We start from the raw sequence: 27,036 nt of genomic DNA, 5'->3' as shown, positions 1-27,036 counted from the left end.
ACCTGTTGCTTCGCTTACGTTGTCACGACGTTTAATCTTTATTGTGGACTCGCAGGAAAAGTATTAATCGAAAACTGGAACCTTGGCCAAGTTTGTGAATTAATCGGGATCGACGATAGGTTGGCCGGTTCAACACAATTCGCACAGGACGGTGAAAGAAAAGTTGATACCGTTTAACATTGCCAAGAGAGTTCGCAATCTCAACCGCCGTACCCGTTTTCATTCAACTTTCGTAAAACGACGATCCGTTTGACACGTGACGTTCGTTTGTGTTTAAAGGCACGTACGATGCACGCGTGGGAAAGCAAGATTTACCGTGATCGAATCGAAAATCTTCGTTAAGATTTCACCGATATCTTCGAACACGGTCGGACGGTAATTGACGGAGAGCCACACTGATAACCGTCGATCGTCGGAGTACAGAATCCTATGTCGCGAATCGTGTTTGTTCGACTGTTTTACGCGCGATTACGTACTCTTTGTGAAATGCACACTTACCGAAAACTACTAATCCTGGATGCAGCGCAGTAAACATTCGCGAAATACAACAGGGACGACATAACCCGCGCACAAAACTAAACCGGCCATATTGTTTACTGGAACAGCATTCGGCCGTGTACCTGCTTTCACTGTTTGCGGATCTCTCGTAAAAACGATGAGAACACTATCTGTTGTTGAATGCGACCAACCAACTTAGGATCTTTCTAGCCTTCGTGGGTAACATTGCGACGTTCTCGGTTGCAGACCTGGCAGAATGCGGTTTTTATCGATAGAAATTATTACGCGTTGCTTTGTCCCGTTAAACAGGGGGAGTTAATAATCAAGCGACGTAAATATAATTCATTTCTATTTATCGCGAATCGTTACCGCAGATGCGGTGCATTTTTATAACAAATATTTAGAAACGTTCGCGAACGCTGTAACATTTGTTGCTATTAGTGATTAACACATAGTGTCATTCGCCAAAAGATCAATGTGCTTTGACAAGGACATTTAGATTATGTGAGTTTAAATACCACTTCTTTTTCGAATCGTTTTATTGCTCGACGAATGAAAATATTCGAAAGATAACATTGTCCTCATTGTAATAATAATCAATATGGTTTTGAAGTAGATTTTGCAATGACGTGTTTTTGTCATACTATGCTTTCGAGGTTGTCAATTTTGAACATATTTGTTTTATTTAATTCATTAAGGTCATAATCGATTCCGTAAGATGTTTCACTTGCTATCTCGGGATCTTCTGAGATACATTATATTTTACTTTAAAAATAACATATGTGAACAATGTGAAAATTGATATTTCATATATAGGTAGCCTTCCTATAACGCGACATCCTCTAACACGGTTTCGCTATAACAAGATTCATACATTGCGAGAACCCTACTACAACACGGCATCTTATAAAACAGTTTCACTTTAACGCGATAAGAAAATTGCAAAAACCTTTGTACATCACTGTACTCCTACAGCACTGGATAACATGATTTTTGATTAACATATCTAAAAACTAAATTACTTTAAAATAATGAACTATAGTGGCTTTACATGAAAAAATATAAACAAATTATAATTTATTAAATTAAGGTTGCGTTACATTAAAATAACAGTTTTTGTTTTGTGTTATACATACATTTATATTTTTCATAAAAATTACGTTGCTTATGAAGAATGAAAAAAAAATATTTGTTTTTAATAAGTTTTCGAAACGTAACTCCCCTTTTTGTACTGGTTCTGAGTCTCATATAACACGGTTGCACACAACGCTGCATTTTCTAGAAACCTATCTATCGTGTTATAGGAGGGTTACCTGTATTAGTATTTGCTACGAATTTAGCTACTTGCACTGAAATTGATGCGTGAAATAGTATAGTTCCAGTAATATGTATTTTGTATTACAGAAATAATCACTAAATATACACAATGCCACGTCACAATCGTCACAAGAAAGCCCCTTTCATTGGGGAAGATACTAGAATTGCTGTAAATTTAACATTAAAAAAGTTAATGGACTCTCCGCATCAAAAAGAATTGGAGTTTCCATCGTCGTATACATCAGATGAGAGAGCATACATTCATTTACTTGCGTACGAACTTGGATTAAAATCCAAAAGCAGAGGGTAATTAAAAAAATAATATATATTTCAAATTGATAACGATTGTAAATTATAAATCTCTTTCCAACAGCAAAGGTACAAATCGTTTTTTAACGGTGTACAAGAGAGAGGGATCATCCATAGTCCAAGCTGATGCTCTAATAAAATTGCCAACGTCATTGAGACAGAGTATTTTAAGCTTAATACAAAGTTTTCCATTAAGTTTTAAAGAATGCCATGATTTATTACCGCCGCTTGAACGAGAACGTCATCTTAATACAGATGGTACAGTACATATTTGATGTCTAGTAATGGCATTACTGGACACATTTTATTCAAGGTTAAAAATAATTACAATCTTTAATTTTCAGTTTCGGTGAATACAAATACCAAAGCAATGGGGCGATTAAACAACAGTGTGCCACAAATACCACAATTGAAAACTAATTACGATGTATTAAATTTTCGTAAATCGCTACCAATTTTTAACGTCAGAGACGAGATTCTTAATGCTTTAAATGCCAATCAAGTGGTCATAATAGGTGGTGAAACAGGTAGCGGTAAAACGACCCAGGTGCCTCAGTTTATTCTGGAGCACTGTCAACAGAGGCTTCAACCTTGTAGAATTATCTGCACTCAACCAAGAAGACTGTCCGCCGTATCTGTAGCTGAAAGAGTAGCGTTTGAAAGAGATGAAAAAATTGGCCAAACATTTGGTTATCAAATAAGACTCGAGAGCAGAGTTGCCCCAAAAACTCTTTTAACGTACTGTACAAACGGTGTATTGCTTAGAACTCTTATGGCGGGTGATTCTGCTTTGAGTACTGTTACACACGTTATAGTAGATGAGATTCATGAACGCGATAGATTCTGCGATTTTCTTTTGATAGCACTGAAGGATGCGTTATTGAAAAACAGATCTTTGAAGCTTGTACTTATGAGCGCTACGTTGGATGTGAACATTTTTGTAAAATATTTTAACAAATGCGCGGTTATCAATGTCTTGGGTAGATCATTCGACGTGGATACATATTTTCTAGAAGAAGTTCTAAAAATAACTGGTTATACGACAAAAGAAATGCTTTTAAAGAAAAAAGAGTTACTGAATAAAAAGGATCAACGAAAAATTTTAGAAAGTTGGACGCAATACAAGCCTCAACAATCAGGATCGAACAGTACGACCGAAAGATGTTTATTACCTGCTCCGATTTTAGCCCAGCAAAGCGAACCTATTCCAGAAGTAGTGAAATTGAAACCCTGGCTATTAGAAGAAATGGATTTAAGTATTCGCAAAGCATGGTTATGCGGTGGCGAAGATAATTTCGTGCAACTTCTATATTTCATTCTTTCTGAGAATGTTTCTGTAGACTATCAACATTCCGCAACGCATGTAACGCCGCTTATGGTGGCTGCGGGTAGAGGATGCATAAACACTACGGAGCAGCTATTGAATCTGGGCGCCAATTTAAATTTACGCGCAGGCAACGAGTGGACTGCCTTAGATTGGGCGAAAAACATGAATCAAACTGAATGTGCAGAATTGATAGAAGCATGTATGAAAATTTACGATTGCGCATTGCAAGATGACGCGATAACATATGCTAAAGATGTTCCACTTTCGGAAGAGGATAAGCTTTTATTGGATGTATATAATCATACATTCAACGACGAGAACATCAATTTCGATCTTCTGTTACGATTAATTATACACGTTCATTTGAAAATGCCTTCCGGTTCTCTTTTGATATTTTTACCAGGATACGACGATATCGTGACTATGAGGGAAAAAATTAATAACGAAGCAAAAGAAATGAATCAAGGTTTACGGTATACTTTATACGTGCTACATTCGAACATGCAAACATGCGACCAAAAGAAAGTATTCAAACCAAGCCAGCAGGGAACTCGTAAAATTATTCTATCGACGAACATCGCTGAAACGAGTATTACGATCGACGATGTTGTTTACGTTATCGATTCGGGAAAAGTGAAAGAAAAGTCTTTCGACGCTATATCGGGAGTGTGCACGCTCAAATCCAAGTGGATTTCCCAAGCTTGTGCAAAACAGCGTAAGGGCAGAGCAGGAAGGTGTAGAAAAGGCATTTGCTACCGCATGTTCTCTTCGATTCGATATAACAGTATGCGGCCCTATCAAACTCCCGAAATTTTAAGGTTACCACTGCAAGAATTGTGTTTGTACACAAAACATTTAGCTCCCGGGAACACACCGATCGCAGAATTTTTAGAGCGAGCACTAGAGCCTCCCTCCAATATAGTAACAAGAAATGCAGTTCAGTTGCTAAAAACTATCGATGCGTTAGACCCGTGGGAAGATCTCACCGAATTAGGAAGTCATTTACTTGATTTACCAGTTGAACCACGACTAGGGAAAATGTTACTGTATGCTGTTGTTCTGAAATGCTTAGATCCAGTCTTGACTATTGTGTGCAGTTTAGCGTATAAGTAAGTCAAGTTTTATATGTCGAAGAATTAAAAAGAAATTTTCAATTAGTTGCGACACCTTGTTTTTCTCAAAGGAAGGTATCGTTGGGCAAAAATGTCGAGAAATTGAAATATATTACTGTTAGATTGTTCTAATAAACGATTAATTTCAGGGACCCCTTTGTTTTGCCTTCGCAACCATCACAGAAACGAGCCGCAACTGCAGCTCGTAAGAGGTTCGCGACCAATACGTATTCCGATCATATGGCGGTGTTGCGTGCTTTCCAAGGTTGGCAAAATGCACGTGCGAGCGGCAAAGAACGTACATTTTGCGAGCAAAATTTTATATCTGCTGCTGTAATGGAGATGGTAGTTGGAATGCGTACTCAACTTCTCGGCCAGCTTCGTGCATCTGGATTTGTTAGGGCTAGGGGGCCGGGAGATATCAGAGATTTAAATTCAAATTCCGAAAATTGGGCAGTGGTAAAAGCAGCTTTGACTGCTGGTTTATATCCAAATCTAATAAGAGTGGATAGAGAACACTTGCAATTGAGAACACAGTATGTAAATTTGTTTCTTTTCTTGTACATACTCTTGTACAGTGTAATACTAGTTCTCTTTTTACATGCTTTGTAATGAATTTTATAGAAAAGAAGTGAAGGTATTTTTCCATCCATCGTCAACATTAAGAGATTATCCAAAGTCACCACGAATGACGTCTGCACAGACACACGCAGCCAATATAGAAACTATACCTTGCGATTGGTTAGTTTATGAAGAAATGAGTCGTACAGGACGTTTTTGTCATGTTAAAATGGTTACTTTAGTTAATCCACTAACAGTAGCGTTGTTCTGTGGTCCAGCAAGACTATCTATAGATGTAATTAGCGAAGCTGAATGTGAGTACTTAAATATACGCAAAACGATACTCATAATCTCTGAAAGGTCTTGTCCATTTTATGTTACTACATATCATTTATTTTAACATTATTGATTATTTTCGTATTATTATTGTTACACAGCTGTACCGGAAAGTGATTCAGATTCCGAAGTCGATGAAACTAACGAAGGGACAATTTTCAAACTTGATGATTGGATAGTATTTAAACTTGCTCCTGAAACTTCCAGTTACTTTGTACATTTAAGACAGAAATGGAATGCCTTATTCTTAAGGCGTATGAAAACACCGAACAAAGCAATGTCGCAGCTAGACGAAAAAGTAGTGAGCACTGTAGTGAGTGTAATTACAAACGAGGAACAATCATGTGGATTACAGCAACCATCTGGTATTGGCCAAAGACCACGTCCATTAATTGTTGATTATTACCCTGCCAATACTAGAAGATCCGACGACTTCGCAGAGGTAAATATTCTAAATTTTTCAATGTTATTCCAATTTCTAACTATTTATATGTTAATATAAAATTTATTCTTTTTTTTTTTTTAGAGAAATTTTTAAATTCGGATAACAGAAGAATATTTTATTATGTATAATCTATAAGAAACATTTTATTCTCTTGATTCGTATGTGTAACTCATTGCGAAGTCGCAATGATACTTCAATATTTACATAAACTTTATGAAAGTTGAATAGATTGCATTTTAAATAGACAGGGTAAAAGAAACGAAATGCCGCCAATTGCAGGATACCCGTAATTATACTCAGATGTTTACGTAGTATCAAAAGAAGCTTCAAAGTTAATAAATGTTCCCTTTGCTTGAAAAATTTAAAAAATAATGGTATGTTTAGTCGTACTTTGTATCTCTTATACATATCACTTGTTTTTTACATGCTAATTCTGACTGTTTTAAATTACTATCAAGCACACAACAGTTTCTTTATAAGATTTTATAAAACTATTTACATGCACGAATTAAATATGTTACACAGTGTTGATGAATAATGACAATTAATATTAGATACACATATACATAACTCCTTGGCTTATTATAACATTTAATTTGTTGTAAAGGTGCTCCTTTTTGTAATTGCTTTATATTTCTACTTTACTGCCTAAATAGTGTAGAATGAGCAACATGTAGGAATCAAAGTAGATCTTTGTACCTTTTAAAACATGTGATATACTGTATAGATATTAATCTTAAGTAATTAATTTACATTTTATACTGTGCATAAAGTACTTAATGCTATAATTTACTATACAGAATAATCACGTTTAAGAAAAATAATAATTTGCAAGGAAGCAGATAACTTAATGTCAAACAAAACAATGAACCCATAGTTCATTAACTAATTAATTATAATTTTTATTCGAGGCTTAGAATGCAATATAAAATAATTAAAGCGATTATTTAAATTCATTTATGCGTCATTATTTTATACGATATAATAAACACTTTTATTTGAATTTAATGCTTGCGAATATTTATCATCGAGTACAAAGTTTACTTGTATTTTAAATATTCTGGAAGTGATACATTACAGAAAAATTGTTTATTTTTTACATAGTGATCTAGTTTATGGAAAATGTTTAGGCAGCAATAAGGTATATGTTGATATTAAAACAGTTTATAGAATTATTGTAATAATTTTCAGTGTGATAATAAAAGAGTTGTATCATAATCCATAAATGCTTATTGATTTCTCACGTATTGAACATTAGCAGAAACATCTAGTCATTATCTTCAAATGACCTTTGAATTGTTTGTAATAGTATGAATGATGTAATGTATATTATGAAAATATTTACGAATACTGTTAACATTTACTGGTGTAATATATTTGATTAGTAACTTTTGAATTAAGATTAATTTAGAATTTCGTTTTTAGAAATTTAACAATAAACACGTGTTAATTATAATATGTGTTATTAAGTTTAGATAAAGCAAGGTTTCTGATTATTATTAAAGTATAATCATTTTCCCCAATATTTTTAACTTTTCTCATTCACACAGCATAATTAATTTAAATGACGTAATAGAAAATATGTATTTAACCTTAAATTAGTATTGCATCGGGACGTTCAAGTTATTTCTTATTTTCTTTAAATATGCTTTGTTTGCGGAACAATATTAATGGCATAACGCTATGAAACTCAAATTAAAATATTTATTTACAAATCAACACGCGATAAAATAAATTATAATAGTAATCCCTATTGTGATAAACACTTAAGATTAGATATAAATATATATTTTCTTCTATAAAACTTCACTTTTATAGAACATTGAAGATATTGTTTATATTTTGAAGTAAAAGTTAAGTTAAACAATGTCATTCGTTTCTTGCAACCTTCGTCGCATGTCAACTGTGTCAAGAGTTTTGGAAATATCAAAAACTATGTACCCTAACCTTTCACAGTTTGTACGCTGCAAATCAGGTAAGTTAGATGATAATTAAATTAGTGTTTGATAACACTGAGACATTGTCGACACTTAATTAACATATTTTTATTGCAGATAATGTAGTTGTCACTATAGGAGATGTTTCAAAACCAGTGAAGTCAGCACAGAATTCTGAATACGTACCACGAAAATATTGTAAGTTAAATAAGATGGTTACTGTATAATTTAAATTCTCTTAGTTTTATAAAAATCAATAACAAACAGTTGATTGTGTGTTGGAATAGTAATAAAGGCATCTACTCAAGAGGCATTGAGGCACTTAAGATGGATGCTCCAAAAGGATGTTTTATCTCAAGATATTTTTTTAATGGGCGGTCCAGGAATTAAAAGAAGAGAATTAGCTCTATCATTTCTTGAACTTACGGGACGCGAATTAGAATTTATTGCACTTTCGAGGGACACAACCGAAGCAGATTTGAAACAGAGGAGGGAAATTAAAAGAGGTACTGCTTATTATCACGATCAAAGTGCAGTGAGAGCCGCAACAAATGGAAGAGTTCTCATTATCGAGGGTGTTGAGAAAGCTGAACGAAACGTGCTTCCTGTATTAAATAATTTATTAGAGAATCGGGAGATGCACTTGGAAGATGGTAGATTTCTTATCCCCGCGGCACGTTATGATAAGTTACTCGAGGTAGCTCGATACTGTTTTATTGTTTGACACTACCAATTTCATAAATTTATTTTAAATTCATCAATTCATCAATCGTTTCAGGCGCATAGTCAAGAAGAATTAAATGCTTGGCGGCTCGTTCGAGTTAGCGAGGACTTCAGAGTTATCGCGCTAGGTCTACCATCACCGCGATATCCTGGACATCCGCTCGATCCTCCTCTCAGATCTAGGTTTCAAGCCAGACATATTCCACCACCGAGTTACGAAGTGAGTATATTGAAACATAATTGTTTACAACTCTGGCTTTAAAACTTCTGAACAAATTGTGGATGGCTTAATTGTCCTAAGATTATCCCTCGCCAGCAGCCATTTTAACACAGTTGCTTCTTTTAAAGCAATGAAGTATCAAATGCCACGAATGCTTTCACTGATTTTTCATACATTAAAATGTATAGAAATCGAACAAAACACTTTAAAAGGATTTACGAGACAATCTAATACTAACGATGTCTTTAAATAAGAAAATAAGTTAAACTGTGAATTTCTAATTATTTTTATGTGTTGAATCAATGCTCCCAGCTTTCCCAAAGATTTGCTTTACAGGGTATAGACGAACTTAAGGGGCCATTCTACCTTGTAGGCATGAAAAATACGTGTTTCTTTGTGATTTTTTTTTGCGGATTATTAAAGAGCGATTAATTCCGGATTTTGTAGATACATTTATTATATATTTAGCTATATTTACGAATTTTTGCAACGCATAATATCTATTGATTACGCTGTTTTTGTTGATCATCAAACAACAGTTTTTACGAACGGCACCCGACTGCGTACGTGATATCTTGCGAACAAGTTATTCGAAATCCTAAAACCAACGATATTCTTAATATAGATGAGTGTGGTTATAGCATGAACTAGGATCTGTTCAAAAAAACAAAAAATGGCAAAATGGCAGCTATTTTACGAAAAAATACTGAATATTTTCATATATTTGGTTGCTTTTTTGTTAATAAAAGAAAAAGTATTGCATATATCGCAATTATCCTAGTTCATGCTATAGGGAGACCAGTTCTGAAGATACTGTATAAATTTCATGCTGATATCTTGAATAGTTTTTTAGTTATCACGCACGCAGTGCCGAAAGATGTAGTTTCGAGAAAAACAACTTTAAAGTTTCACGTCTAGTTGTTATACCTACGCGCGGTACATTTCAGCAGGCTATAACTTCGTTAGGTTTCCGAATTTCAATTTAATATTTGGTAGACATATTTTCGAGACTACATACTAAAGGAAAATGCAAAAAAAAAAATATCGATTTTTTTAATCCCACAAGGTAGAAAGGCCCCTTAAAACACCGAATTAATTAACAAAATAAAAAAACGCCAAGAAGGTAAAAAATGGTTCTCTTTTTTAATGTACAAACATGAAGCACCGTCGACATTAGCATTACCCAGTGTGCACTACGACGAGGTTGCTCGATCGGGATTTTGCACACCATGTGGCCCTGAAAAGGGTCGTTTTTATAGTTTTCTCTATTCGGCCATAAGAATTTCAACATTCATATTGTCTTGATGCCCTCTATTAGGGCCATCTCTAGTCGTATTTAGAAGTTTGCCATCCGAATTTTTGGCATGTCTTTGATGACGAGCAAATCCTAGAAACCTTAAAACACTTGCAATATGTGCGCATGTACCCAATGTTTTGGCACCAGATTGACAGGTGCAGTAGTAACCATTTATTACTTCATCTTCTAGTCCCAGTTCATTTTCGGGAATGTGAGAAATAAGAACTTGAAGGCTGTTATTTACCAACGAAGTGTCAATCTGTAATTCATCGTCATCATCTTTTTACAGCAAAGGGTCGGGGGGTCAAAGGGTAATTTTTAGGGGCCCACAGTACTACTATTGAGTTTTAAGGGGTCAAATAAATGGACAGTGTACAACAGTGCTTCTTACACTCAAATATGCTCAAACGTGGTAGTATAAAATAAGGCGCACTATTATTGACTTTTGATCCACCGTACCTTGTAAACTGTTCAATTTCCGAGCTTGGGCTCATTGGAACTTTTCATCAAGATATAATGAACTACATCATATCAAAAGTTCAGCTAATTTAACCGGGGGCCATTTTCCATAAGATCTAAGCGGGGTCCTTTGAACGGAGAACGCTTCGCGTTCAAATTTTGCATAAAAAGTTCTAGGTCAGGCCTGGCTGTAAATGCACGTTCCTCGTTAGCGATACGAATACATATAAGTCTCACGTGACAATGCTGTGTAATTACGCGGCTCGCCGGAGACAGCGGCACGTGCAACCCGCTGAAGTTTTCCCTGATTTATGGGAACGCAACGACGTACCATCGGACATGGGGGTGCGGAGGTCGCACCAACCCCTCCAGTCAGCCATCCCTTCCGGGGCTGGTTTCCTTCCTATATAAACTGTTGGTCGCTGCGCTATGGTCACAGTCATCGCAGTTTGGATCGCGTGTCCCGAACAACGGACGCGTGTTTTGTCCTCCTGTTCAGCCCGGGGAGTCGATACGTCGGAATTCGCCCGAGCCTGAAACCTCCGACGCACATCGTGTCCGTAGAATCGACGGGCGACCGCAAAATATTCGTCCACGTTTAAAGATCACGATGACAAAGAGCAGAGAAACGGAACGGATCTTTTTTTAAACAGCAAACATTGCATAATATGACATCAATTCGCTCAGCGATAATTCCACGTCCGTTAAGAGACATCGAAACTCGCGATGCGTTGATTTCGATCTTCCGTCGGTACGAAGAATGCCAGCTATATGGTCGTCGTCGGAAAGACCGATATCAGTTCGAACCGTGTGGGTGGACGGTATACGGCACGCGATTTTGTCACCGGACGATCCTCTCGTCGACACCGAGCCACGAAGACGGTCGCGTTCCTCGAGGAGTAAAAATTACGGGACGAGTTATCGTCGGCCCGAGTCGAGGCTGGATCGTTTGAACGGCCGTTTCGCGAATCTGCGCGTGGTCGTCGGCAACGATCGTTCGCAGAACAAGACGTCCTCGCGTATGTATCGCGAACTGTCCGCGCCACCTTATCCTCGAATGACGACCGCTAGCTTCGCCACGGACGGGGAGTCCTCGTCCGACGACAACGGGAACGTTGGAAAGGATCGTGGTGGTCGTCGAACGGCGAAACGAGACGTGGACATTCTTATCGACAAACCGATTTTCAGGGATGAAACTTGCGGAGGATCGGTGGAGTCGGGGAACGATCCCAAGCCACGGATAATGGAGCGCAAGGAGGCACAGGAAACGCTCGACGCTTTCTGGAATCCGTTGTTCGAGAGGGTACTCCAGTGGCTGGATTTGTCTGGACGATCGCAGAGCTACGATCCGGAGGACGATTCCGTGGAAGATTCGCCGCGGGACGAGGAGCGAAAATGGAGTACCGTTAAAAGGAGGGTCTCGCGATTCGAACGGGCGACGATACAGAATTGTAAATTGCACAGGTCGCGTAATCAGGAGCACGTCGACAGAGAGGAGAGCAAGGCGTCGCAGAAGAGATTGCCCAAGATAAGGCGGGAGAACGAGGAAACGACCGCGAATCTTGCATTTTGCTCGTCGGATCGCGCGAAGGCGCGTTTCAGATCGAAGGAGGACGAGTCTGGGAACAAAGTTGCGGCGGAAGAGAAAGTATCGGCGGTGTGGTCGCCGCCTGGACGCCTTCAGCTGCACATAGTGATGCCAAATCTCGTTTACGGGAAGAACGCGTCGTCGCAGGAATCGTTGATCGACGATTAAGCGAGAATACACGAGCAATTATATCCGTTTGCATGTAACGCCGTAGCTGTAAACTTGTATAAAACTTTTTTACGCGTAGCGTGCCCCATAAACGAAAAGTACTTTCTGTCATGAGACGATTTCGTCGTGAAAATATCATAAGTCGTTTTAATGCTTCTTGAATGGAGCCGTTTCTGTAGACATCTTTTAACGGTGAGACATTACACAAAGGTAATCCTAATTTTAATTTCAAAGGCGGTATCTGACGCGAAGAATCGTGATTTCTCAAATTACGAATCTTTCTGAGATTTTTATATTAAGGCACACCTTTTAACAATCCTTGCTTTAAATGATAATATACAATTTTGAATATGATGTCTCTTCTACAGTATAAGAAAATTCGTTGTTTTACTAAACTGTTAATATTCATATTAATGAAATAAATTGAAAGTGTCAATCACTGTGTTATAATAGGCACGGTTATCTTACGTTTATTATTTTCAAATATCAATTCGACACGCGCGTGGATTCCATTTAATTTTCTCGTTTCTCTATTTTCACAGTGACTCTTCCGTCGGAGCTACAATCGGGCTTCATTTGTGCACGTTACCCTTCGTCAGCGTTCAATATCCCGTAATAAATCCCATTATATCGAGAGTGAATTCGATATCTATTATTCGCCGCGTGAAGAAATAAAGGAGACCGGTGCCGGCGCGAGACGTCGCGACGGAAGAGTTTACACGTTCGGTGCCGGCAATATTTGTAAATTCGAAACGGTAATAACAGTTAGAAGAGGCACTTAAAAAGTCAAACGTAATTAGAAGACACGAGGCATTTAAACTGTTTTAGAACGGTTTCCCGTGACGGAACGTAGCCCAATGTTATTTTGTTGAATTCCGTGTCACGCTTTGCACTTTACAGGGCAAACTCGTTTTACATTTAGGAGCCCCCGTAGCAATTCATTTGGCAAAATATTTATTGCACGGTTGGTTTATACCGTAATCGGTACAAGTTGCTTTTTACAGAGGTAAATAGTTCACGATGGAGTTTACGCGATGGAATGCAAAATCCCAATTTCGATCTAAGTCATCGTTCAATTCGTAATTGACCGATTCGCGGTCTCAAGTACATTGAACTTGGATGATTTGTAGGAATTTTTTGATCGCGTGCCAGTACCTCGACACAAAGCATTACTGCCGTAATTGTTCAGCGACGTATTTAAAGAAGTTTAGAAAAGTTTGTCACTCGGTGATATTTATCGCTACGTGCAAGGAACAGAGTGTCGATCTTATCTTAAAGCTACGATATTCTACGGGAAAGTTTTCAGTTAATCAACGTTGCGGTAGTTTCTTTGAAGTAATTACAATTGACATTAAACGCGACGTCGAAGTACAGGATCGAGTTCTGTAAACGTTTTCTTAACACATTATGTGCAGGGAAGGTATAATAATACCGAATAATAGTGCCACGACCCGCAAAGTGTGTCAATATCGCATCGATTTCGTCTCACTTGAGAATTACGTTCACTTTAATATTTAAACATTGTACGTCGACAAGCTTCCATTTACGTGAAACGGATAGCAATGCAACAAATGTTAAGGAACAATGGGAACTGATCGAACTCGGATAGGTTTCTTTGAAATTTCTCTATTTTTACGGAAGCGTTTTACGGGATCGCTGAGAACGAATCGTATTTTCACCGAAACTGCGATTACCGCGTCGATAGGTTCGAGAATGTAGCTCAATTGAAACTTTTCGATGGAAATCTGTAAGCTATCGCGAGGATTCCGTGCCGAGTGGCAGTTATTCCCGTGCTTGGCGCACGGTGGAAAGCCCTCTTGGCGCTAATCACTCGGGTGGACTGTTTCAAACAAATCGTGGTGTAACATTCCGTAACGCGCGGTTGTTCATGATTATGCGGGATATGCGGTTTCCGGGCGAACTGAAACAATGCGGATACTTCACGGAAGAAATGCAATTACAACTTCACTCGTTGTAAGGGGAGTGGACGTTGCAAATTGTTGACTTCTTTTCGAAAATTAAGGGAAGCGTTCGACCGTCACTTGAGAATCAGCACGACAAAATACCAGAAAATAAAATACTAGCTTGTAAATTGAATTTCAGCACTACGACGCATTTATACGAACGTTGATCGAAAGCACAGGATTTTTAATGCATGAAACTTTGTCTCCTTGACACTGAAACTCCATATTTTTGGTTAAGGATCCATTCTACCTTATAGGCACGAAAAATACATGTTTCTTTGTGATTTTTTTTTGCGGTCTATTAAAAAGCGATTAATTCCCTGTTTTGTAGATACATTTATTATATATTTAGCTATATTTACGAATTTTTGCAACGCATAATATCTATTGATTACGCTGTTTTTGTTGATCAACAAACAACAGTTTTTACGAACGGTGCCCGACTGCGTATGTTATTCGAAATCCAAAAACCAACGATATTCTTAATATAGATGAGTGTGGTTAAAGCATGAACTAGGATCTTTTCAAAAGAAACAAAAAATGGCTTTATATTATTATATGAAATGGCAAAAAGTTGCTTCTTTATTAATGAAAGAAAAAGTATTGCATACATCGCAATTATCCTAGTTCATCAAAAAAAACAATTCGATTTTTTAAATCCCAGAAGGTAGAAGGGCCCCTTAATAGACTTATACTATTACAAAAAAAAAATTATTTAATAATAAAAGAAATAATTTTGAAATCAAAATTTCAATTAGTTTTATAAATTGTAGCATTAAAAATATTGCATCGTTGGAAAATTTTAAGTGTATTAAAGGCGCTCGTCGTGTTATTTGCAAGTCACGTCGTTTTTGCGGGGAAGTCTACTCTTTCGAATTTTTTATGATTTTAGGAACAATTGGAAACTTTGAGGAACTTAGTTCCGAACGTTGACGCCGGGAAATTGTCGCAACTATTATCTTGCGCGCACGCTTTGATCACGCAAGAGGCCATATCCCTAGGTCTTCCAGATTTTCCTTTAGACAATTTAACGTCAGCTGCTATTATAATGGTAATTGTTATCTCGTCCTCGAACTACGATCCGCAGGACGAATTTTTTAATTTCGCGCACTACCGCAGGATAAGTGTCCACACCTGCCGGTATCGGATATATTTTACAGATTCTATCCGTATAAATTGTTTCTGGGGAAAGAGGGTCAAACCGCGGTCGAAGATATACTTAAAACCTTTAATATCCTGGATTCGTACAAACATGATAACGTTACACGACGTCTAAACGTAAATGGAAAAACTGACGACTCGCTGAGCGTCACGATACAATACGGCAACGTTAAAACAACGTTGAATGTAAGCGATGGTAGTCGAAGAGAAAGGTTCCAGCGTCGTCGTATTTAAACGTATATTCTATCAGCAGGTTCTTTGCGGCACCAGCGATATAAACGATAATACAAAACAAAACAAATACGTACAGACTAATTATCAGAATAATCTGTTGACGAGCATGTTGGAGACACACTTGGTGTCAGACTTCTGTCTGATTGGACCAAAAGGTTGTGGGAAGTCTACCACTGTGCAGACGTTAGCCGATTTAATGGGGTACCAAGTAGAACCTATAGTACTCTATCAGGCAAGTGTTACTGTATTTGTATTTAATTCATCGATCGAGCTATTTTCATCGAGTAATTTCAGATTAATCAAAATCTGGGAATATTCAAAGTTCGAGAAATCAAGTCAATTATCACTGAATATAATATCTTTTTAATATAAGAAGGGTATACATTATTATAGTGCACTTTATTACATACAGGGTGTTCGGCCATCCATGGGAAAAATTTTAATGGGCGCTTCTAGAGGCCAAAATAAGACGAAAATCAAGAATACCAATTTGTTGATGGAGGCTTCGTTAAAAAGTTATTAACAATTAAATTCAAAAATTTCAGATCATTCAGGAAAAATTATTTTCGGTTGCGAGGGTTAATTACAATCAATTTCGGTGAATAGACATAACCCCGAAATCCTACCCACTTTCTAGAAAAAAATTCGAGAAGATGTGAAATTTTTTGACAGAAAAAAAAGATTTCAAATCGTTTTGGGAAAATTATTTTCGGTTGCGGGGGTCAATTACAATCATTTTTTGTGAATAGACATAACCCCGAAATCCTACCCACTTTCTAGAAAAAAATTCGAGAAGATGTGAAATTTTTTGACGGAAAAAAAAGATTTCAAATCGTTTTGGAAAAATTATTTTCGGTTGCGGGGGTCAATTACAATCATTTTTTGTGAATAGACATAACCCCGAAATCCTACACACTTTCTAGAAAAAAATTCGAGATGTGAAATTTTTTGACGGAAAAAAAAGATTTCAAATCGTTTTGGAAAAATTATTTTCGGTTGCGGGGGCCAATTACAATCATTTTTGGTGAATAGACATACACGCGAAATCTTGCGCCTTTTCGAGAAAAAAATTCAGTACGCGCGGAACTTTAAACGTTAATAACTTTTTAAGGAAGCCTTCATCAACAAATTAGTATTTTTGATTTTCGTCTTATTTTGGCCTCTAGAATTCCCCATTAAAATATTTCCCCGAACACCCTGTATAAAAATCTCATAATATTCTAATAAAATTTAATACCAGTAAAAGTTTTTCTGAACGTTCTCCAGATAAGAGTATTTAAGGGAGAGTTAATTAGTGGACGAATCCGAACGCACTAGTCTATAACAATTTGTCTGAAACGGTTGAAATATCTTCTTAGGATATGACTTCCAGGGATCTGATACAACAACGAACTACTCTGTCTAATGGCGACACCGTTTGGAAAGATTCGCCACTGGTCGACGCGGCCCTGCAAGGAAAAATGGTTATATTGGACGGAATTAATAGGATCCACCCTAGCACTTTAGCTATATTGCACAGGTACATGTTTCCTGTAGATTCGACGAAACTTTTTAAAAGGAATTCCAATGATAACTCCCGATACATTTCGTAGATTGGTTCACGATCGAGAGTTGCAATTGCACGACGGGAAAAGGTTGATCAGGTCCGATCGTTACGACGAGATAAAGAGGGAGCACGATAAGTCGGACGCAGATATGCGGGATTCGGGAGTGTTGCGTATCGATCCTGCATTTAGAATCGTAGCTTTAGCGGAATCGCCGATAATTAATAATTCCTCGGGCCAGTGGTTAAATTCGGAGCTACTCAGCTTATTTCTTTTCCACAAAATGAGACCACTCGACAAATCTGAAGAGCTTCACGTCATTCAATCGAAGGCGATTATTTTTATATTTAAGTATTAATGATAGGGAGAGTCGTATACACCCAGAAGAGTCAAAGATAAGCTAATTTAGGATTTTACAAACAGATTACAGCATACTTTGACCTTCCTTGGCGTGTACGCCCCAAAGAAAGGTAAAAGGAGCGTTCCTCTTGCATGCTAAACGCGTTCTATGTTTTAGTATGGGGAGCCTTGCAAAGCGTTGTCGAGCATTTTAGAACTGGCACACGTATTACGATCCTCCAGCGATCCGACTTTGCAGTCTCTGGCCGGATCTCTCAGCACGAGACAGCTTCTGAGGATAGCGGAGAGAATGCACAAATTTCGAACCGACGATGCATACGACGCGGTGCGTCGCGCCTGTTTGGCCCGTTTTTTGCCAACGTTGGCGAAGCAAACCCTGGAAGATTGTTGCAAACGAGTGGGTATCGTTCCGACGAAAGTCGCGGTGGACAAGGACATTAAGTGTCGAATCACGGGCAACACCGTACAAATTGGAAACACGGTCGTCGATCGATACAGCACCACGGCTCTAACGAAAGTGCCTGACATTTTGTTTTACGACGTGCCCCAGCACGTGTCTCTGTTAGAGAAATTGCTGCAGGACTTCATATTGGGGCAGAATCTGTTGCTGGTGGGGAACCAGGGCGTCGGGAAGAACAAAATTGTCGACAGGCTGTTGCAGGTTTTAAATAGGCCACGCGAGTACATACAACTTCACAGGGACACGACCGTTCAAACTTTGACGCTCCAGCCCATGGTTAGGGACGGGAAAGTGGTCTACGAAGACTCGCCGCTCGTGCAAGCCGTTAAATTAGGCCACGTGCTTGTCGTCGACGAAGCGGACAAGGCTCCCACCCACGTTACTTGCATTTTAAAAGTACGTACGCTCTGTTCGAAACGCTGTTTGTACTTTGTGTAAACTTGGAACTTTTTCGCCATCAGACTCTGGTCGAATCCGGAGAAATGATACTGTCGGATGGCAGACGCATCGTACCCTCCGCGAGTTCTGTCGCGCGGAATTCAAACACCATACCGCTACATCCGGACTTCAGGATAATAGTATTGGCGAACAGACCGGGCTTTCCGTTCCTGGGGAACGATTTTTTCGGTGCTCTGGGCGATCTGTTCAGCACCCATGCTGTCGACAATCCGAGCGTCGAAAACGAGATTCAACTTTTGAAGGAGTACGGTCCGAACGTGGACGAGAACGTAATATTCAAGCTGGTGAAAGCTTTCGGCGATCTGAGAAACATGGCCGACCAAGGCTTGGTCTCGTATCCATATTCGACTCGGGAAGTCGTTAACATTGTGAAACACTTAGAGGTGAGTTTAGGAACAGCTCAAAACTCTAAGCCTCGACGCAATCCTTGTTACCTCAAATGTCTGTGAATTGTTGACGTTGGTGCGTTTGCTTTTCTCTCTGATAAATTTGTTATACACACCAGGAAAGTGGCTCTATAGAAAGTAGTTTATACCATAAATCAGACTCGCTAGCCAATTTCTCATCTCGTACTTTTCTCTGTTTCCAGAAATTTCCTCAGGAATCATTGGCTAACGTAGTACGAAATGTATTCGATTTCGATCGGTATAGTCAAGAGGTATTCGAAACCTTAGTGTCCGTTCTTCACAAGCATGGGATTCCCATTGGAACAAGTCCCACTAATGTCGCGTTAGCGAAAGAGTAAGGATATTTATTTGTAAAGAGACTTTTGTTAAAAGAATGTCCACTTTGTACAAATAAATATAATAGTTAATTCGAATGGGTGTTTTTATTTTTATTTTCAATTGACGATAGCAAAAAGAAAATAAGCCGTCTTTTGGTTTCTCTTTGCAGAATATCTTTACCGGCAAACAGGATTTCCGCTACTTGGAATATTTCGAACGAGCGAAAAGCATTGCCTGTCCAAGAAAGATATATTAAATTAACGTCGCCTATGAGTTTGGTACAAAATGTGTTGTCTTTAGATCGTATCGAAGCTAGATCAGCCATGTTCACCGAATTGCAATATTATTGGACTATACCAATTGATGAAACTAGCCTGATCGCAGCTTTGTCAGTTGCTGAAGACGCGAAAGCTGGTGGTACAAATGATACAATTCATGTTCTTGCCACGCATCCGTTAAAGATCTTTAGTACGAGCCAGAACTCAGATAAAATTCAAGAAACCGTGATACATGGTTTGATCAGTCCTGAGAGTGGCAATAAACCCATGTATACAATATCCACCGATAACGATCAACATGTTTTGGTGCACGAAGAGACTGTAAGTGGTTCTTTTATGTGAAATTAGGTTTCTTTCATCTGTTCTATTACGTTAGAATATATATTTTCAGAGTCATGTTTTGCTCCTGGTCGATGTAAATAATGGGTCTGTTCGACAAATACAATTATCGTCATTGTTCGATAAAGCTTCGGATAAAATATCAAACGCTTTCAGCAATAAAAAGTATCTTTGGAAGATGAACAACCAGTTGACGCTATCTCACAATCAAATCGTTTTCTACGCGTTTAATTCCAACAAAATAGAAGTAATCGATTTACATTCCATGAGTGCTTACACGATCACTCTACCGTTCGACGTAGAGTCAGTTTTGCTTTCGTCCGAGAAAAAATGGTTGATCCAAGACACGTCAAGAAACAAATATGTTCTTACGAAATCTGCCGATTCGTCGCCCTGCCCAAACGTTTTACAAGATCTGGAAGAATCTAACGCGAGCCACCTAAAAGTTGGTTCGTTTATGAGTTGCAGTAAGAATAATCTGCCCCCCAACGTGCTTAGCGCAGCTCTGCAACAAAAGATCGATTCTCCGAACAGACTGATAGTGACTGACAACACTTATGCCAGTATCGCCGTCGGATTTCCTGATTTAGAGAGTACCAACGAAGTTCATTTTTGGCCAAGGAAACAGCGAAGCAGGAGCTTTACACCGCCTATCATCATGGAAAGTGGACAAATTGTTAAAACAGTTGTGCCCCAAGAAGTGCCCGACGACCTTTTCCCTACGAACGCAAAACATTTGGGAATCGCTAGTTACTTAGAAATTGTTGACACCGTGAACAATAAGTTGCGTTATATACCTATACCGGAGTGAGTATTTATATGGATTCTTGAACATTTTTCTGGGTTAGGTTCTGACGGTGAAGGATAATCGTTGATATATTCGGGGAACTTTTAGACCGGCAAATGTATCACCGATGATTCAATGGTTATATTCAAACGGTTATCCTACGTATGCTGCGCCGACATCGAATCAGAATTTGGTAACAGTAGACGTATCTGGATGTGTTAGATATTGGGAAACATCCTTAGCAAATATTGAAAAATCGTTAGGAGCTTGGAGAAGAATGATGGGCGGCGACAACGAAAAGCTGCAGATTACGAAAGAGAGATATTCCGGTTTGGACGTTAGTAGTCCGAAGCATGGAAAGATAGACGAAAAGAACGATCCGCATGTCGGGGGGAACACATGGGCCGGAGGGACTGGAGGTATACTAGACAGTGCTCCTATTACGAACTTTCGCCGAATTTATGTGTTCAATGAAAATTTCAGGAAGAGATACAGCGGGTCTTGGCGGAAAGGGTGGTCCTTATCGTTTGGATGCTGGCCATACGGTGCATCAGCTTAGCGACGAAGAAAAGAATGCTGTACCGGAACACGTAAAAAAAGCGGCGAGGGAAATGGGCCTTAAAGCATTCCAGCAACGCTTGAAGGATATTAAGATGAGCGAATACGACCATAAACTTTATTCTCAATTCAGTAGTCCTGTTCAAAGGCAGGTTCAAGCATTGAGGAATATAATAGGTGAATGTTATTTATTTCTCATGGATAGTTTTTAAAACCAATTATTTAATCACCCAACACCTGCTCATTTAAAACAAAATCATTACTAGAACGCAGGTACAGGTTACTGGATTGATTTTAGAAGAAAATGTTCGCTTATAATATTGTTTCCAACACGGTAGAAGGAAATGTTGTGTAGGGTAATGCCTTAGAAATTGCCCGGTCGCTATCCTTACCAGTTCTTGGAACTGGCTTCTCGTTGTCCCTGTGAGCTATCGACGCACTGTGTTATGCGTCTCTATTTTACTCGCATTCTCTGAAAGAAGATCTCTCTACCTTTAACTTTGGCCACGGCCACGAACGTCGACCAATGTTCAAGGCATCACTGTACCTATTTTTTTTTTCTGGTTTCACCGATTCGCAGATATGCTTGAACGGGTATTCTCTATACTATTCATTTGCAAACGAATGTTATCTCTTTCAAAGGTAGTTTACAGGCCAAAAGTAAGGAGCGCGAATGGCACAGGCACCAAACTTCTGGTGAGTTGGACGATACTAAATTAATCGAGGGACTAACGGGGGAAAGGACGATTTACCGGAGAAGAGCAGAAAAGGAACCCGAGTTTGGTACACCGCCATCGAAACCAAAACGTTTGAAATTGGTAGCGGATGTATCTGGCAGCATGTATAGGTTTAATGGGTATGATGGACGTCTCGACCGCGAGATGGAGGCGTGTGTCATGGTAATGGAGGCGTTTAGCGGGTACGAAGGAAAGTTTCAGTATGATATCGTTGGTCATTCCGGCGATGACTATCGTATTGGATTCGTCAACCATACTCAACCGCCGACGGATAATAGGCGTAGATTGGAAGTAATAAAGGTAATGAGAGTTAAGAAATTGCTTTGATTAAACGTCGAGATTTAGCGTACTGAACGAAGCAATTTCTTTCAGACGATGCATGCGCACTCGCAATTTTGCATGTCTGGCGATAATACCTTGGAGGCAACTCAACATGCAATCGCGAGTCTTTCTAAAGAGGATACTGACGAGTCAATCGTGGTAGTACTGTCGGATGCGAATTTGGAACGTTATGGTATTCGTCCTGAACAATTTTCAAAAATCCTCATGTCGAATCCGGATGTAAACGCTTTCGCCATATTTATTGGATCATTGGGCGATCAAGCAGCTAGGTAGGCACAAGCTATCAAAATTGGTAAGATACATGTTCTTTTCAGGACGAATTATGAATATGTATGTTGAATTTGTAGGTTAATTAAAAAGATGCCTTCAGGCAGAGCATTTGTTTGCATGGATCTGAAGGATATACCACGAATCTTACAACAAATATTTGCTGCTTCTTTGCTAAGTACTACGCGACCTAATTAATATTATACACTAATAAAATTTAAAAAAAACAAGGAAATCATGTATTATAATGTATGTTTACTTTGTACCTACAACCTATGAATGTATGCTTGTACATTGTGTAAATAGAAACATCTTTTCCATTTTATCGATATACGTATATTGCGTTATTATTGATATTATACAAATAATTTCAAAATAACATAATTTGTTTGAAGGTTGATATTGCATAAACTACATACATTAGTATGGGTCACAGTTAATATGTCTTCACGATAATTGGTCTACGCTTTAAATATTCAAATATATCTGCAAGTTAAATATACCGAAAATAATCGAAACCACACGAAACGATCTAAAAGCACCTTATCATTCTTTCGCGAAATCTATAATCCAACAACCACGACGAATACAAAAATAAGTGGCTAATATAATTACCGCGAACGAAAGATACACGTATGGAAGTACCCCGATATCTTTCCACGCGTTTCATGAAAGACTTCAGATATATACCCGAGACGATTTTAATTAATATTCGAACGTTATAATATTCTGTACGTTTCACACGCGGCCTAGTCCACTTAAATTGTTCAATAATCTGTAACAAACATACCAAAAGAAGTATCTGCTTAGCAGCCCTTTTCTACAACTAGTTACGAATTATAGATCCACACGAGGTACGGGCAATTCAGCTACTATCGAGCAAATCGATATTTTGATATTTCCAAGTAACGTCGCTAGAAGGTAAAAGACGCGAAACGTTATTCCATGCAGCTGTTTATTAGTTTTCGTTGGAAACAATAGTTACCCAGGTCTGATACGGAGTACCACGATGCCCGAATATTAATGGTAATCACTAAATCGCGGCGGAAGAGGTTATAATTCGCGCATCTCGTGGACTCGGCGATCCGTGACCGTTGCCGAGAAGCTTGGGGTGACGGGACGGACCGAAGTCGGCCGAGGATCGCCGAAGTGAATCGCGAGCGTTCGAGTGGTGTGGGGCGTGCGTTTGCCAGTCGCACGCCGGTCGTTGAATGGAGCGGGTGTGGAGACGTGTACAAAGTGCCGGTCGTCGCGGTGCAGCAGCTCGATGTGGCTGCCCCGTGCAGCCGTGTCAGCTGCACGTGGACCAACGCGCGAAACGCGGCGGTGGTCGGAAATCTCGCGGCGGGCCGCAAACGATCGTGTGCGGTTGTCAAGTGCAGCCGTGTCCGGTGCATCCGGTGCTGATTAGGGTTCGTCGTGCTCGACCCGCCGTTGGCAACTGCGACTGTCCACCCGAATCGCAGCCCTGTCCGCACGCACTGTCGCGTACGTCGGCCGGACGCAGGCTCCGTAGGTAAATAAAGCATGGTTCTTTCTACCGTTCGGCGCTGCTCTTTTCTTCGCCGTCTCTCTTCGCTGTTCCGAGCGACAGCGTATGCACACGTTGCGATCCATTGCGATTTAAAGGGGTGGAAGGCACGAAGGTCAAAGAAACGACGTGTTGATCGTATTTACGAGGCCGTGAGCGGAGAACGGTCAGGTACAATCACGGTTTAACCTGGCGCCCTTTTCCTACGAGGTTAATGCGTCCACTTAACGATGGCACGGTGAATGATGAGATTATGTGCGTTGCGTGTTGTGCAACGTGAGGGTTCGAGGTGTCGAAACACTTTCGCGAGATGAGTACCGGGTTTATTGACTGACGAGTTGCTGGGGGAAGTAGAAATAGAGTAACTAGCGAGGTTCGTTCGTATTGTGGGCTCGTATTCTACAGGTAGCTTAGCAAAAGAATGTACGCAGCTTTGTTCCCGTGTTTCCTTTGCACACTACGAATGTAGAGGCAAGAGTTAATGGCACGTTCTAAGAAATTTTCCTTCGCTACGGAAACGTATATGTTCGCTCTAAATCTACAACTGCACGGGGTATACTTTGTGTGTTTAACCGTAATAAAGTTTGCTCAATATTCAAGCATGTAACGTGCTATTCGAGCCTCGAGCGAGCGACGCGAACACAGAGTTATGCGATAACAATAAAGTATGTTTGAAACAATTAGAGGATCCCGAGCAATAGAATAGGATGTATCTGTTAAGGGTGGAAGAAGTAGAAGTGGAGTACTGAATAAAGAAATAATATTTGATGGAACGATTCGTTTAAATTATTCGACAATTTTAATTCTACTCATTTTACCGGAATACCAAATATGGTACTCTAAAATAAGTTTTTAAAATTTCAATCGACTATTTTAATCTTTATTGTATAAACGTTTTTATCCATTTTATAGCGAGTAATCACCCTGGTTTAAACATTATAGGTTAAGTACGATTTACTTAATATTTTTATTGAATATTTAAAATATTGGATTTTGTTGAACGACAACGACATTTGAATAAGTGATCCTTTAAATGTTTCGGTTTGCAAACAGCAGAATTCAGCAAAATTGTATTGGAATAATAGACAATCAATATAAGCAACGTACATATAGCTTGCTCCTGGCCATTTATTCAATCGAACAGTTAAGTTCCTATTTGTTTGTTGGGAAACATTTTATTCTATAATTAAAATTTTTATTTTTATTTGAGGAGTAACGAATGTATAATTGTATGTCTTTTATTTTTTATTCGGTGTTTTCTTTTATCCTTGTCGGGCAAACATTCTTTTCAAATTATATTGTACAAGATTTCGAGGTCATCGACATTCTGTTTCGTTTTATTTCTTTATAATTTGTTTATTTGTTCATTACGATTGCATTATAATGTATTTAAAGGGCTCGTATCGCCTGTAATGAATAATATGAATTGCTATACTATTTGTCGAATCGACGTAATTATATCAACGATATGAATGTATAATGCACAAGTTTATAATGAATATTTATAAGATTTGGAAGTTCAAATTTGTAACAGAGATTAAGTCAATAAATTATCCATGTAGATATTTAATTTTACAGAGGGAAGTATTCCTCTGCACTGTATTTAAATCCGTACTTCAATTTTATATAAAACTCATTAAAATGATTAACAATTTAATGATATATGTGCTATGATTTACTTTTATGCAGCGAAATTGAAAATTACACGTTAACCGTGTAATTTTCGGGTCGATATTTAGTTTCATCTTACGCGTTCGCAACTTTTGCAGGGGAAAATCGATTAGCAAATGAGTATTTTTCGCGTAACGAGAAATTGAAGTGCATTAAAGCATTTACATTACCTTCGCTATTATGATTAAACGCCGAACGTGTAATTTACTGTCAAGTAACATTTTTTAGCGTTCGCCGTGCAATTTCCGTGTTACGTGTCATGCGTTACCGAAATTAATTTCACGATTACCTGGGACAGTTTAACAAAGTTTACATACGACGGAGTAAATAGGTTTCTATGTACCTCTTAATGATTCCGCGAGATTTTTTGAAAGCGAGATCTTTAGCAGTAGACGACTCGCGCCAATTTACAGCGCGTGACTATTTACGAAGTTTTGAAGCCAGAAAAGAAAAGTTAAATTCCGTCGGCGCTCTAGCCTCTCATGCATGATTTTATAATTACACACATCTTTCACACCGTCCCCGTGCCGAGGACAATAAATATTATAGCTTTCACGGTGTCGTTTTGATCCTTTATTATGTTGTCCGTCGGGTTTAACGAGAAATTTCAAGCTATTACCCTATCTTTTCACTCGTTTTACGTTCTACTTTGTCGTCAACGTCTTAAACCTTATGGACGCTCGGGTATATATAGCGCGAGAATGAGAACGTGACTTATTGCTGTCTACATTTTTCTCCTTTTCTTGCTATAAAGTTCCACCCTTAAATCACCTGGCTGGACATTGAAATTATTTCGCGAACGTTACGATCTTTTACCGGCTCGGTAATATTACTTCCCGCGTTAATATTACTCTTTCAATGCGGCAATACGATTGTCTGAAATTAATGGTTCTAATGACTTTGAAATATGGCGGTCGTTTCAATGTTTTACATTTTTGCTCGTAGATTGAGTCAGTATCGTTTTTCCACCATGATATATTACTGTTCATTAAATAAATAAGTTGAATGTGATCCGATGCAGATTCCATTATAACGATATTACAACATTGTACATAATTAGTTAATTACATCCATACATTCGTTCTATCAATATTTTACCAGTTATTTCCAAATTACTATTTTTACGTTCGAACGAAGGCACAGATTTTGTTTCTTTCAAAATGCAAATAAATCGAACAAGCACTTCCAATTAATTAAGCACATTTGTTGAATTCGTTCGTCGTAGGAAATTATTTTCTCGTCCCTGTTCGACTTGTTTAGTTTGCAAACGTCATCGATTCAATCTTTGACTCGTGGTAAGAATCGACACATTGTTCCAATAA

At 38.6% G+C, this 27,036-nt stretch overlaps 3 protein-coding genes across 5 annotated transcripts in view; 2 read left to right on the top strand and 1 right to left on the bottom strand.

The window, feature by feature from the left end:
* LOC122403496 (phospholipid-transporting ATPase ID) overlaps positions 1 to 23,576 on the bottom strand; it is a 124,347-nt gene extending 100,771 nt beyond the window's left edge. Inside the window, exons 1-2 of the mRNA XM_043407046.1 lie at positions 23,498 to 23,576; positions 23,303 to 23,426 (exon numbers count right to left, since the gene is read on the bottom strand). The gene's annotated coding sequence lies outside the window, so the exon portion shown is untranslated. The remainder of the gene's footprint in view (positions 1 to 23,302; positions 23,427 to 23,497) is intronic.
* LOC122403497 (3'-5' RNA helicase YTHDC2-like) lies at positions 874 to 6,811 on the top strand. The gene is made up of 8 exons (XM_043407047.1): positions 874 to 1,002; positions 1,903 to 2,121; positions 2,189 to 2,382; positions 2,469 to 4,560; positions 4,713 to 5,099; positions 5,188 to 5,438; positions 5,562 to 5,902; positions 5,987 to 6,811. The coding sequence occupies exons 2-8, from the start codon at positions 1,925 to 1,927 to the stop codon at positions 5,996 to 5,998; spliced, it is 3,474 nt and encodes a 1,157-aa protein (XP_043262982.1). The 5' UTR covers positions 874 to 1,002; positions 1,903 to 1,924; the 3' UTR covers positions 5,999 to 6,811.
* Positions 7,609 to 22,776, top strand: LOC122403494 (von Willebrand factor A domain-containing protein 8). Of its 3 annotated transcripts, none has more exons than XM_043407036.1 (19): positions 7,609 to 7,880; positions 7,960 to 8,040; positions 8,130 to 8,539; positions 8,621 to 8,785; positions 15,154 to 15,312; positions 15,381 to 15,608; positions 15,676 to 15,888; positions 17,015 to 17,175; positions 17,249 to 17,531; positions 17,718 to 18,416; positions 18,482 to 18,862; positions 19,069 to 19,220; positions 19,374 to 19,803; positions 19,874 to 20,628; positions 20,717 to 21,027; positions 21,092 to 21,343; positions 21,809 to 22,203; positions 22,276 to 22,514; positions 22,593 to 22,776. In XM_043407036.1, the coding sequence occupies exons 1-19, from the start codon at positions 7,772 to 7,774 to the stop codon at positions 22,708 to 22,710; spliced, it is 5,541 nt and encodes a 1,846-aa protein (XP_043262971.1). In that variant the 5' UTR covers positions 7,609 to 7,771; the 3' UTR covers positions 22,711 to 22,776. The 3 variants fall into 3 exon arrangements, with proteins under 3 accessions (XP_043262971.1, XP_043262970.1, XP_043262972.1); XM_043407035.1 differs by having other exon boundaries at positions 15,673 to 15,888; XM_043407037.1 differs by lacking the exons at positions 7,609 to 7,880; positions 7,960 to 8,040; positions 8,130 to 8,539; ... (4 more) ...; positions 17,015 to 17,175; positions 17,249 to 17,531 and having other exon boundaries at positions 17,604 to 18,416.
* Positions 23,577 to 27,036: the final 3,460 nt, after the last annotated feature.

Source organism: Colletes gigas, unplaced genomic scaffold, assembly GCF_013123115.1.
Source record: "Colletes gigas isolate AHSC1104 unplaced genomic scaffold, ASM1312311v1 Colletes_gigas_Sc00055, whole genome shotgun sequence".
Lineage (NCBI taxonomy): Eukaryota > Metazoa > Arthropoda > Insecta > Hymenoptera > Colletidae > Colletes > Colletes gigas.
Note: the sequence above shows the minus strand (reverse complement) of the source record. Positions and strands in the feature narration are given on the sequence as shown.

What these genes read in the sequence shown, in the direction of transcription:
- LOC122403494 (XM_043407035.1), top strand. Translation starts at nt 7,772, where the DNA reads ATGTCATTCGTTTCTTGCAACCTTCGTCGCATGTCAACTGTGTCAAGA. An exon ending in GTTTGTACGCTGCAAATCAG is followed by an intron (nt 7,881 to 7,959) that starts GTAAGTTAGATG and finishes TTTTTATTGCAG; the next exon opens with ATAATGTAGTTGTCACTATA. An exon ending in ACGTTAAAACAACGTTGAAT is followed by an intron (nt 15,609 to 15,672) that starts GTAAGCGATGGT and finishes ATATTCTATCAG; the next exon opens with CAGGTTCTTTGCGGCACCAG.
- LOC122403497 (XM_043407047.1), top strand. Translation starts at nt 1,925, where the DNA reads ATGCCACGTCACAATCGTCACAAGAAAGCCCCTTTCATTGGGGAAGAT. An exon ending in TTAAAATCCAAAAGCAGAGG is followed by an intron (nt 2,122 to 2,188) that starts GTAATTAAAAAA and finishes TCTTTCCAACAG; the next exon opens with CAAAGGTACAAATCGTTTTT. An exon ending in TGTAATTAGCGAAGCTGAAT is followed by an intron (nt 5,439 to 5,561) that starts GTGAGTACTTAA and finishes ATTGTTACACAG; the next exon opens with CTGTACCGGAAAGTGATTCA.